The sequence below is a fragment of the Myxocyprinus asiaticus genome, chromosome 5, assembly GCF_019703515.2.
Source record: "Myxocyprinus asiaticus isolate MX2 ecotype Aquarium Trade chromosome 5, UBuf_Myxa_2, whole genome shotgun sequence".
NCBI lineage: Eukaryota > Metazoa > Chordata > Actinopteri > Cypriniformes > Catostomidae > Myxocyprinus > Myxocyprinus asiaticus.
In genome coordinates this window covers 33,182,750-33,196,451 of record NC_059348.1, presented here as the reverse complement: position 1 = coordinate 33,196,451, position 13,702 = coordinate 33,182,750, and the positions used below count along the sequence as shown (strand labels likewise).

Here is a 13,702-nt window from a genome sequence, read left to right as displayed (position 1 = left end):
AACATTGTGATCAGTTGAATGCCACTTCGGAGAACAGAAGTACCAACTTTTTTCCATAAGAGCAAAATCTGTACATTATTCCAAACTTTTAGCCGCCAGTGTATGTAAATACATATAGATCAATTTAAGGCATCCAAGTGATGGTGTCAATGTTATTTCTGTTATGTTTAATATTACAATAAGGTGGAATAGTGGCCTTGGTTAATTTGGACCCATTCCAGATTACTGTTTTATTAATATAGACATGAATATGGCATCAAAAAGACAATATTCTATCAAATCCTAGATCCAACATTGTAATATTAGCTTTCAATTAGGTTCTTTAAACCTTGCAGTGACTAAGTGAATAGCCAGTCTTATACATCTCTGACCATTAATTCGAGAGACTTACGTACAACCCTTCCACCTAGCCATATGTTCTAGACTCATTGTGATTAATCAAGGGGTGATACCCTGAGCCATTATTCTACTAAACATCTTTATTTTGTCACACTTCCGCTAAACCTTTTATAATTAATAATAATAATTATTAATAATATTATTAAATTAATTTAGTTTTCATGGGCATAAACCATTTCAACCCTGAAACCATGACTGCACTCTGAAAATGTATTGTGTAAAAAATAGGACTGTGAATGACTCCACTTTACACACTGAACATTAAGTTTGATTAAAGAGACAAAAGCACCATAGTACCACACTTTGTGATTTATATTTGTAATAAAAGTCTTCAAAAAAAAAAAAAAAAAAGAAGTCTGTCATGAGGATGTAACTGTTACAGCGAGAGCCTCCTGGCAGGAGGTTTTAAAACATTCAGAATACTGTATACCTCTCAGACAAACATGCTATGAAAAGGAAAGGCTTAGTAAACCAGACACACAACGGTCTTATGTGCTGTGCCACTACCTTTACCTGGATTCTAGTCGAAATCAAAAAACTTGAGGAAATCAAATCAATGGGTGATCAAACATGAAAACTTTCACGAGTTGCACATATAAAAATAGAACATTTGCCATTCAGAGGAGCTTAAACTATCAAGAAGCATACAGTATCCAGTTTCAATGTAATAAGATACTATAAGGTCACTTATAGAATCTCAGCGCTGATTAACACTATCTCTATTATTGTTTGAGACAAATTCAGCCGATCACTTTGGAAATCATGAACTTGTAACAGATGCGGCAAATCTGAAGTGAAGAAAACATACTCTGCTACGAAATGTGATCCAGAATAATTGAAAAGTTACATTATTTACAAAAACATCACAGCTCCTTGACATAAAACGGACTTCTCTTCTACCAAACTGCAGCGAGTCATAAATCATATGGTTTAGTTCAAAATTAGCACAGTCATACGAAGTATATTTTGAAGAATTAAGGTGAAATCATATACAAATATGGATTTAAAAATCTGGTCTAAAGGGTTTCCAAACTATTGCTGCTCTTAAAAGACGTTTTAATGCTTTGTTTAAAAAAAGTGCAACAACTTGCGTATGTTCCAGAGTTACAATGAGAAAGTGTTGCTAGGCCATGCGGAGCACGAGACGGACATACAACAGTCGATATCTTACAACTTTGAACAGCAAACACAAATGCTAGCTCAACCACTAATGCAACTAGCACTGTAAATGTTCTTCTACATTACCAGAGTTGAGCAAAGAACTAGCAGGCAGAGGCAGGCTTTGTAGCTCACTGTGAGCCATAAACACTAACTTCAAACTCAGCTTCAGCAGCTTGCTACTGACTCTGTGCTTGTATGTCTTGAGTATGTCAACAACAGTCTGACAGCTTCATGCGCAAACTGTTACTGAAAAACGAAATTCCCTCTTTTCCACATGACAGACCTGGTGGGTCTTGAGAGGCATAACCTTTAAAGCCACCTTCAACTTTAGTTATGCACAGAAAATTAGGGAGATTAAAGGGATAGTTCACCTAAAAACGACAATTCAGAAAACATTTACTCACCCTCACGTTGTTCAAAACCCATATGACTTATCGTTCTTCTGCTGAACACAAAAAGAGATGTCAAGTAGAATGTCAGCCTCAGTCACTATTCACTTTCATTGCATCTTTTTTTCCATACAATGAAACTGAATGGTGACTGAGGCTGTCAGTCCCTAACATTCTGTCTACTATGTTTGGAACATCATGAGGGTAAGTAAATGATGATTCTATTTTATTATTGGGTGAAGTATCGTTTTTAAAGCATTGAAAAGTTAGAGTAAGACACACTACTGAAAGCATCAAATCAAGCAAGACTCATATTCCATTGAAAAAAAAAAAAAAAATCACAATAAATAGAAATGTACTAATGTGACATCCCAGCTCCATTATGACCCAGATGTTCATCTGAGACAGGCATCTGACTGGTCTCTCCTTAAGGGTAATAAAAAGAATCATGTGAGTCTTACCAACAAACAAATTTCACAAATAAGGTAACAACTAGATTTAATAAATTAATACACATATTTAATCTTACTGTCTTTTTTTTTTTTTTTTTTTGACATTCTTTTTAATCCATGGTTGGTTGGTTTTTAGGATTTGACTCTTTTCTCCCCATTTATATACATGGCTCTTTTGCCCCTTTTGCTGGCAGGGTCAGAGAACTCAGAGGTCAGTTTTTAGAGTCTTAGTGGACGTGACAGATGTATGGACGCACACATCACGGGTAAGCAGAGAGAGCAGGAGAGGGAGGCCCATTCAGTCATTCACGCAATACATGCTCGCTCGCTCGCTCACTCACACACACACACACACACAAAACAGTGACTCCAAAGCGTTCCCAAGCTCTCTACTCCTGCACTGAACTACTGTGTGTGGTAGTGCTGGGCTTGCCAGCCTTGCGTTCATAGTTTACAAGTCTCTGTCCGACAAGGTACCTACAAAGGATGAGAAACAACAAGATAACAAGACAATCATATGGTGATAAACTTGTCCAGATCTTATGCTTGTAAGTCTTAAGCCAAACTCAGGACTCACTTGTCGTTCTTGATGTGTTCATAAAGGCGCTTGAATTGTCGGATTTGGAAAGAGAGGATTCCCATCAGCACCACTACCATCAGGAGGAAGGGGTAAATTCTCCTCTGCACCAGATTCTGCATCTCCATAGTGACCCCTACTCACAGAGAGAAGGGAAAAGTAGTTTGTGTTCTCAGCCTCAGACGGCACACCCAAAAAACATTCATGGACCAACTGATGCATATTGTACACAAAAATGGTAAGCGTTGGCTGAAATCACCAGCTCCAGACATCACCAGTCTACTGGGAAACAATGTTGTGTTTACAAGTTACCAGGCTGATGCAATGAGCACTTCTGAAAAAGTCGCTGGAATTGTCAAAGTTTGTGAGGTTCATGGCATTCAATCTTTTGAAATACATGGCAAACAACTCAGATTCGGTTTTCGAATCCGATCTTTAGAACTGAAGCCCCATTCACATTGTCAACGATTTTGTCGCTAGATGTCGCAAGTCTCTGTACTTCTTGTCGCTAGTGGGAGTTCCTACTGTTGTCGCTCGAATGTTATTGGTTGGCTGCACAACTGGCCATAGCTTTAGAAAATCTGACCACAGATGAGCTAGATTGCCAGTAAAACAAATATATCATTCTTATTTGACAAGGAATCATTTGTTTTGCCTCTAATAATGAACATTCTGTAGGGGAGAGTGCTTTTATATAAACTACAGCTGTGCTCAATGCATCCTATCATGAACAAGACGAACAATCTATTAATGTTTGAATTAAACTCGGCCACAATGTCGACAATTTCTGGTACACTATCCAATTTGATTAAAAAAAAAAAAATCAGTTTACTTGATGCTAAAAATTAGCATTCTGGGCAGGAAAGTGTTATAAACTGCAGCAAAACTCAATGCATTATATCAACACAAAGATCGATCTTTCAATGCATCAAACTCACTAAAAATTCTGACAATTTCTGACACGGTTTTTCACACATCACTGTTTTACTATATCCATGTAAGTGGTTCCAGAAACATGATATAAAACAGTGAAATCGATGACAACAAATCCTCCATCTTTCCAGCAATCAACTCGAATATCTCACAGGACAAAGATGACGTGAGTTTCACTGTCTTTTCTCATTGGCTTTCGCTGCATGATATTGCTCTAAATTGGCATAAAATTGAACTTCTCAACTTTGTCACATCTTTTGACACGCCCAAATCTTGTCGCCAATGGTCACTGTTGCGCAATTCGCCAGCTCTCATTGAAAATGAATGGTCTCCTTTTGCACCCAGCGACAAAATTACTGACAATGTGAACGGGGCTTGACTGTCTGCACTATGATGATATCGGATCTGTTTGTGAAGACATAGTAAATAACCTGTGTATATTATTTGCTATATTAATTATACAAGAATCTTGTTTTACAATGACTGTGTAGCTGCCAGTTTAAAAAAAAAAAAAAACAAAAAAAAAAAAAAGAGGGCAGAAAACAGGAAATCTGGTACCTCCATCATTTGAAATTTTACAGCATTTTACACATTCATCTATATACCGTGTCCAAAACTACTGACTTGATTACTCATTCACTACATATAGAGTGTCACATAGTATATTTAGACACATCACATCGTGAATAATGAAGAAAACTTCCAGAAATCCAATCAGACAGTTCAGAAGCATATTAAAAAAAAAATGTTTTAATCTGATCAGAGCCTTAGCAGGAAGTACACAAGATATTCTCAAGCGCAATAGGACATTTTGGTCATGAGACAGTTTACCCACCCATAAATGGTCATGTAAAAAATAAACTGTTGTTGGTGGTCACTTTGTATGTCGATCAGATGGCATTCAAGGTGGTGGTTTTGGCTAGAATAAGCTGCAATGTGGACAAGACTTTATTCAAGTAGTCAAAAATCTAGCATCGCAAGACAAGTGGAGTCCTTCATTTTTCTTAAATCCGTTTGGATGGATGTTTACAAGAATGGAAAAAAAATGTAGAGACTGAAGCCCAAAGTATATTTCGGTCAGACACAAACGCTAGGCACATGCGTACAGGATGCGCGATGCAAATTTCGTCATCAGCAGAGTGCTCGAGCACTGAACACGTGCAGGCCGATTTTTCTAACCGAGTGTACTCTGAATGCGCATAATGCGTATGCGGCTGGAATTATTTGCACTAATTAGTGGGTCCACAAGGTGGCAACACTCACAATTGAGCCTTTGCGGTCACAAAGAAGCGCTAGATGTAAGCACTGGTATACAACAGGAGACAAAGGTGGAAACAACAACAGTGGATGTGCACATCAAGAGCGCATATGTGAGGAGGTCAGGAGATGCCTGCAATTGTATAATTCAAATCTGAAGGAATATAAAGACATAATTATTGGTCTAAACTCCTGCAGAGAAATAGTATCTCATAGCAGTCGTAGTGCACGTGTCAACTACCTGCATATGTTCGCACAGTCATATGAAGTATACTTTGAAAGGTTAGTATTCGACTGAACACAGACGCCAAGCCTCTGCGTCAAAACAGAATGATACTTTGGGCTTGAGAGCTCTAACAAAACACTTACCAAGGAGGGGGACGATGCCTACAGCGATCACATAGGGGATGCAGAGAGAAAGCAGCAGCACAGCGATGACTGGTGCTGCCAGCTTCCTGATGATGAAATGAAGGTCAATGTTCCGGATTCCATTGGCGTACACCTGGAAAAGAGTGTAAAATCATTCAATCAGAATGTGAATCTGTCTTCTGTCAACCTCTCCAGAGAGGTAATAACCACATAGAGGTCGAGAACCATGATAGTCATGGCAGACACTAACCTGCTCAATAACTGTCTTCAGCCACCACTGGGGACCCATGAGGGTGATGGCAGCAATGATTTTGGCATGTAGCACTCCTAAGGCCCAGTCCTTTATTGACACAAAGAAAAATTGTTAGTCTTCTAGTTGCCTTCCTCTGACACATTCATGCCTCTATGCCCCACTTAGTGCTTTTGGAAATAATGTTTACCAAGAAGAATTGGATTTGCAGGGCAAAATCAAGTCTTTCAAGAACTGTTTGCTGTTGGCTTAAATCCAATTAAAGTCCGTATTCCAGTACATCATTGACATACCTCATTAGCTCAAACAAACAGAGCACAATACAAGCAAAAAAAAAAAAAAAAGCAAAGCTAGGTGTGACAGCAGGCAATGTCAGTTGAGAATAATGTAGCTCAGTAAATGCTCTTTTTAAACTGTGTTTGTGTATAAGAGACGACCAACACCAGTGGTTAAAGTTGATTGACAGGCCACATAAGTGAAGTTAGCAGTGCTTCCTACAGAATTTGAGTTTTTGCAGCTGTGAAGCCCCCACAACTAGATTGATTTAAACCGATAACTCATGAGTTGGTGTTAGGAGTAGGGCTGTCAATTTAACGTATTAATTTAGTGCAATTAATAATATAAAAAATAATGCGTTAAAAAAAATGAATGCAATTAATCATGCCCCCAGACCATAATTAGAAATATTCCTACCATCAGAGTAATTCAAGCTTGAACTACCAACTGTTTTCAGCAGGGGGCAGTAAGCAAAACTCCAGTAATAAAAGTACTATTTTCCTACCATACAAGCAATTCAAGCTTGAAGTTTTTACGAGCCGTGTCAATAGGTGGTCCTGTAATTAATTTAATTTAAAAAAATTGAATCGATTGACAGCCCTAGTTCTGAGCAATTTATTACAAGAACAGGCTCAAAGTGATTGACTACAATATAGTGCTGTCAACAGGGCTAAGAAACTAAATTCTAATTTTTCACTACAATATTTCTAATATTTGGAATGTATTCAAATTTTAAAGATATTATTTTATGTAGTGGTAAAATCTACAAGACATCTGATTTTTAAATTGACGTTGCCTCCTACATCCACAAGAGGGTGCAACAAATCAGTATTACTCACTCAGCATTGTTACAGTGATTGCTTATCTGGCTGTTAACAAATGTGTGTAAAATGATTAAGTCAAAAGATTTAGCCAGTTTATATTCTAAAATATCAAGTAAAAAAAATTAAAATGAGAAAAGAAATGCTTCAAAAAACGGTTCTATGTTAACTTGATGTGTTGCACTGTAGCCTGTACCGGTGCTACTGTACTACCATGGACTCAAGCTTCATGAAACGAGCATAATACTACAGTGTTTTTCATTAAATACAGTTGTATGTATGTAGCTAATGCTAAAGGGATAGTTCAACCAAAAATGAAAAATCTTTCATAATTTACCCTCATGCCATCCCAGATTGTTTGAATTTCTTTCTTCTGTAGAACACAAAGATTTTTAGAATAATATTTCAGCTCTGTAGGTCATTTCAATGCAAGTGAATGGTGGCCAGACATTTGAAGCTGCAAAAAGCACAAAGACAGCATAAAAGTAATCCATAAGACTTGGGTGAGAACAGACTAAAATGTAACTCCTTTTTAACTGTACATCTTGCCATAGCAGTCTCCAAGCACGATCATGATTTCAAGCTCGATTACACTTCCTAATGTTTCACGCACACACTTCCTAGAGCCATCTATCGCTCTGTGTAATCGAGTTTGAAATCATGATCGCCAAGGAGACTGCTGATGTCACGATATACACTGGGGGCCAAAAGTTTGTAATAATGAACAGATTTTGCTCTTATGGAAAGAAATTGGTACTTTTATTCACCAAAGTGGCATTCAACTGATCACAATGTTTAGTCAGGGACATTAATAACGTGAAAAATCACTATTACAATTCGAAAACAAATTTCTTAAACTACTTCAAAGACTTCATCAAAAAATCCTTCACGTGCAGCAATAACAGCTTTGCAGATCCTTGGCATTCTAGCTGTCAGTTTGTCCAGATACTCTGGTGACATTTCACCCCACGCTTCCTGTAGCACTTGCCATAGATGTGGCAGTCTTGTCGGGCACTTCTCACACACCTTTCGGTCTAGCTGATCCCACAAAAGCTCAATGGGGTTAAGATCCATACAGTGGCAGTTCTGGCTTATTTGGTGCCCTAGATAGATGAGATCCGACATGGCGCCCCCCCTTAATATCAACAACAACATGAGAAACAGATCAATATTTAAGTCCTTTTTATTTTCTAAATCTCCACTTTCACATCTGAAAGTCATATTTGATGCCTGTTTAGTTTCACATCTGAATGTGTAAGTGGAGATTTAGAGTAAAAAGACTTAAATATTGATCTGTTTCTCACCCACATCTATCATGTCGCTCCTGAAGACATAGATTTAACCACTGGAGTCTTATGGATTACTTTTATGCTGCATTTATTAGCGTTTTGGAGTTTCAAAGTTCTGGCCAACATTCACTTGAATTTTAAGGACCTACAGAGCTTAAATATTCTTCTAAAAATATTTATTTGTATTCTGCAAAAGAAAGCAAGCCATGTTTCTGGAATGGCATGAGGGTGAGTAAATGATGAGAGAATATATAAAAAAAGAAATATCCCTTTTTCAGGACACCGTATTTTAAAGATAATTTTGTAAAAATCCAAATAACTTTACAGATCTTTATTGTAAAGGGTTTAAACAATGTTTTCCATGCTTGTTCAATGAACCATAAACAATTAATGAACATGCACCTGTGGAACAGTCATTAAGACACTAACAGCTTACAGACGGTAGGCAATTAAGGTCACAGTTATAAAAACATAGGACACTAAAGAGACCTTTCTACTGACTCTGAAAAACACCAAAAGAAAGATGCCCAGGGTCCCTGCTCATCTGCGTGAACATGCCTTAGGCATGCTGCATGGAGGCATGAGGACTGCAGATGTGGCCAATAAATTGCAATGTCCGTATTGTGAGATGCCTAAGACAGCACTACAGGGAGACAGGAAGGACAGACGATCGTCCTTGCAGCGGCAGACCACGTGTAACAACACCTGCACAGGATCGGTACATCCGAATATCACACCTGCGGGACAGGTACAGGATGGCAATAACAACAGTCCGAGTTACACCAGGAACACACAATCCCTCCATCAGTGCTCAGACTGTCCGCAATAGGCTGTAGGCCTGTTGTAAGGCAGGTTCTTACCAGACATCACCGGCAACAACGTCATCTATGGGCACAAACCCACCTTCGCTGGACCAGACAGGACTGGCAAAAACTACTCTTCACTGACGAGTCGTGGTTTTGTCTCACCAGGGGTGATAGTCGGACTAGCGTTTATCGTCGAAGGAATGAGCATTACATCAAGGCCGGTAGTCTGGAGTGGGATCAATTTGGAGGTGGAGGGTCCGTCATGGTCTGGGGCGGTGTGTCACAGCATAATCGTACTTAGCTTGTTGTCACTGCAGGCAATCACAACGCTGTACGTTACAGGGAAGACATCCTCCTCCCTCATGTGGTACCCTTCCTGCATACTCATCCTGACATGACCCTCCTGCATGACAATGCCACCAGCCATACTGCTCATTCTGTATGTGATTTCCTGCAAGACAGGAATGTCAGTGTTCTGCCATGGCCAGTGAAGAGCCTGGATCTCAATCCCATTGAGCACGTCTGGGACCTGTTGGATCGGAGGTTCAGGGCTAGGGCCATTCCCCCCAGAAATGTCTGGAAACTTGCAAGTGCCTTGGTGAAAGAGTGGGGTAACATCTCACAGCAAGAACTGGAAAATCTGGTGCAGTCCATGAGGAGGAGATGCACTGCAGTACTTAATGCAGCTGGTGGCTTCACCAGATACTGACTGTTACTTTTGATTTTGAACCCCCACCCCTTGTTCAGGGACACATTATTCCATTTCTGTTAGTCACATGTCTGTGAAACTTGTTCAGTTTATGTCTTAGTTGTTAAATCTTTATATTCATACAAATATTTACTCGTTATGTTTGCTGAAAGTTTTTTGCTGAGTGTTATTTACATATTTATATATATATTTTACACACACATATACATACATACACCAGGTATCATATATATATCAGGGCAATCAGGTACCCTGTCATGCCACCCCAGAGAGTGTTGCCGTGTTATGGATCCATAACACTCTTTTCCAATTATCTGTTGTCCAATGTCTGTGTTTCTTTGCCCACACCTTTTCTTTTTGTTTTCCTGTTTCAAAAGTGGCTTGTTCTTTGCCATTCTTCCCATAAGGTCTGCACCCGAGTCTTCTCTTTACTGTTGTACATTAAACTGGTGTTGAGCGGGTAGAATTCAATGAAGCTGTCAGCTAAGGACAAGTGAGTTGTCTATTTCTCAAACTAGAGACTCTTGACTTATTCTCTTGTTTAGTTGTACATCTGGCCTTCCACATCTCTTTCTGTCCTTGTTAGAGCCTGTTGTCCTTTGTCTTTGAAGACTGTAGTGTACACCTGTGTAGGAAATCTTCAGTTTTTTGGCAATTTCAAGCATTGTATAGCCTTCATTCCTCAAAACAATGATTGACTGATGAGTTTCTAGAGAAAGCTGTTTCTTTTTTGCCATTTTTGACCTAATATTGACCTTAAGACATGCCAGTCTATTGCATACTGTGGCAACTCAAAAACAAAGACAACGTTAAGCTTCATTTAACGAACCAAATAGTTTTCAACTGTGTTTGATATAATGGCAAGTGATTTTCTAGTACCAAATTAGCAATTTAGCTTGATTACTCAAGGATAAGGTGTTGGAGTGATGGCTGCTGGAAATGGGGCCTGTCTAGATTTGATCAAAAATGACTTTTTTCAAATAGTGATGGTGCTGTTTTTTACATCAGTAATGTCCTAATTATACTTTGATCAGCTGAATGCCACTTTGGTGAATTAAAGTACCAATTTCCTTCCGAAACAACAAAATCTGTACATTATTCCAAACTTTTGGCCCCTAGTGTATACTGAAAATGGAGTTACATTTTGGTCTGTTCTCACCCAAAATTGATTGGATTGCTTCAGATGACATTGATTAACCCACTGGAGTCTTATGGATTACAATAATGCTGCCTTTCAACTGCGGAGCTTCAAAGGTCTGGCCACCATTCACTTGCATTGTATGGACCTACAGAGCTGAGATATTCTTCTAGAAATGTTTGTTTGTATTCTGCAGAAGAAAGTCATACACATCTGGGATATCATGAGGTGAACTATCCCTTTAAGCAGAGAGACACTGACAATAGAGCAAGGCATAGTCAAGACCTCCATATCTGGGGGCTGTTCACTCCGAACGTGTCCGTCTTTTCTATGCAAGTATGCACTAGACGGACTTCTTTGACCGTTGTGCCATGTCTCGTGTTTTTTTCAGCATCTCGAGCAGTAACGATGCATTTTTTCAGACACTTTGTCAATTTAAAAGGAAATTCAACCTGTAAAACGCATCTCGAGACACCTGCGTTTTGTTTTATTCCTTTCGCTGCGTCTGTTTTAGCCTAAGAATATAAGTCATCATCAGTGCTCACATCTGAAATTCAAATGCTCATTTTGGCATTTGAATGTGCATTTTTATCTTGAATTCAACAAATATTAAAATGTTAATTTGATAGCCTTACTTCAATGAATCTGACTTTCTTCATTACAACCATCAAAACATTTCCTACAACTACATTAAGAGCAGCCCCTACGAATTGTGCTTTACCTGCCAGGGGTAGAAGAGAGGCGTCTGATCCAGCGGTACTCTAAGAGGAGCTACAATCACCAGCTCAAAAAGCAGTCCCAAGAGCAGAGGAATCACTCCAGCCAACAGCACAGCTACAATCAGTGTCTTCATGATCTGAATTCAAACAAACAAACAAACAAGGCTCTTTATGAAATCGGCTTAGTCTTATTTTAATTTTTTATCAATGATTTTAAATTAATCGAGACTGGGACTGTTGTGATTAAAATAAAAAAATAAAAAGACAAAAAAGCACCACGTAAGTAACTTTCACTGCCATCAAACCTTGCATGATGCATATTTGAATATACCTGAATTTGGACGAGATTTAAGAGTTATTACAAAAGGGAAGATTTTCAGTGAAATAATAACTTTTTTTTTAGTCTTGTCCTCAGTGTCCATTCTCTTTCATTACATGGAAAATAGCAGGGTGAGTAAATGATTGAGGCTGAGTAAATTAACCATTCCTCACAGTTTAAATAGTGGTAAAACAAACGCAAAACTCCTCTAAATTACTTGAACTGTACGGTTTCTTTCATTTTCAGGAGAAATTCCAGAGACACAGAGAACTAAACTGCATTCAGTACCATGAGGGTCCACTCCTGGACTTTCAGCAGGATGACTCTGCGGCCCTGAGGCATCCAAGCCAGCAGCACTGTAATCGCTCTGATGGAAAGCCAGCACACATACAGCCCACATGCTGCAGTGTACAACTCATGGATCTTAGCACTGCCCGTCCAGAAGGACATCAGCCAGCGGCCTGTAAACACTGAGATAAACAGGTGAAGAGCAGTAAAGTAACATTAGTAAGAGAGTCAGGGGAGTCTCCATCTGAGAGCATAATAGCTCAAAATGGAAATAAAGCAAAAGTAATAGAGGTTAAAATTTTTTGTCTAAGTCAAGATCTAAAAAAGAAATTATTAGTTGATCTATCACCTGGTAACGTGAGACACACCAAGCTGGCCAAAAGCAGCGTCACACACATGAACAGTATTAGCAATACAATCTAAAGGGAGCACAAACAAAATAAACATTACTAAAACACCATCAATTTGAAAACATTATGGGATGTACAACAAAACCTCTCATATCCAGAATATTGGCTGAAGAATAAAAGACTAAGAGTTATACCCTTAGAGGGAATTTCATGGGGCGGTGATAGGGCTGAAAGCCCACTGGGCCGCCCTGCTGCAGTATGGCCTGATGGGCAGCGTGCAGTCCCTCTCCCACCACAGGAATGGCGTTGTTACGTGGCTGCTGCTGCTGCTGCTGGTTGTTGTTGGCCTGCTGGTTGGCATTGTTTTCGTTGTCTTCCTGGTCTCCCAGCAAATAAGAGTGCAAGTCTCTGAAAGGTGTTGAACAAAATTAAGTTTTATTATTGCAAGTGTATTGACAGAATCAACTTGATGTAAAGAGTAGCTGTTCATTAAAGAGAGCACATGAGACTCACAGCAAGTAGCCAGCGGTCACGGTCCAGGCTCTAACCAGACCTTTGAGCCACTGCCGTGTGTGACCCTGTTCCAACAAAGCAGGAAGAACAACCTGCAGCAACAGCAACTCCAGAGATAACTCACTCACTGGAGCATCACTGAGAAAGAAGAGAGAAAAAGGAAGTAATTAAATTAGTGTATATAATGATGGTTTTCTTTTTTCTTAAAGGAATAGTTCACCCAAAAATGATAATTCACTCATCATTTACTCACCCTTATGTAGTCTCAAACTCATATGATTTACTTCCGCAGAACACAAAAAAATTTCAATGGAGAATTGATGTCTGTTTGTCCATAAAATGCAAGTGAATGGTGACCCATCTTTCGAGCTCCAAAAAATGACAAATGCAACAAAGGTAATCCACAAGACTACAGTGGTTTAATCCATGTCTTCTGAAGTGATCAAATCATATTTGGGTGAGAACAGACCAAAACATAACTCCTTTTTCATTATAAATCATCAGCAGCCTCTTTGACGATCATGATTTCAAGCTCGATTACACTTCCTAGCGCCATCTAGCACTATGCACATACATCAAGCACTAGGAAGTGTAATAGGAGTTTAAAATCATGATCGTTCAGAGACTGCAGTGGCAAGATGTACAGTGAAAAAGGAGTTACATTTTGGTCTGTTCTCACCCAAAACT

At 39.0% G+C, this 13,702-nt stretch overlaps 1 protein-coding gene across 3 annotated transcripts in view; it reads right to left on the bottom strand.

Moving 5' to 3' along the window:
* Positions 1 to 685: 685 nt before the first annotated feature.
* The window catches only part of LOC127440321 (E3 ubiquitin-protein ligase MARCHF6-like), a 29,389-nt gene continuing 16,372 nt past the window's right edge, over positions 686 to 13,702 (bottom strand). For 2 of the 3 annotated variants that reach the window (XM_051696848.1, XM_051696849.1), the window contains 9 exons: positions 13,016 to 13,153; positions 12,697 to 12,910; positions 12,502 to 12,571; positions 12,153 to 12,334; positions 11,548 to 11,682; positions 5,788 to 5,877; positions 5,538 to 5,670; positions 2,979 to 3,114; positions 686 to 2,878 (listed from right to left, as the gene is read on the bottom strand). In XM_051696848.1, the coding sequence (XP_051552808.1) occupies positions 2,791 to 2,878; positions 2,979 to 3,114; positions 5,538 to 5,670; positions 5,788 to 5,877; positions 11,548 to 11,682; positions 12,153 to 12,334; positions 12,502 to 12,571; positions 12,697 to 12,910; positions 13,016 to 13,153 (1,186 nt within the window). In that variant the 3' untranslated portion in view covers positions 686 to 2,790. Of the gene's footprint in view, positions 2,879 to 2,978; positions 3,115 to 5,537; positions 5,671 to 5,787; positions 5,878 to 7,291; positions 10,314 to 11,547; positions 11,683 to 12,152; positions 12,335 to 12,501; positions 12,572 to 12,696; positions 12,911 to 13,015; positions 13,154 to 13,702 lie in introns of those variants that run through there. The other variant, XM_051696850.1, reaches the window with a different exon arrangement.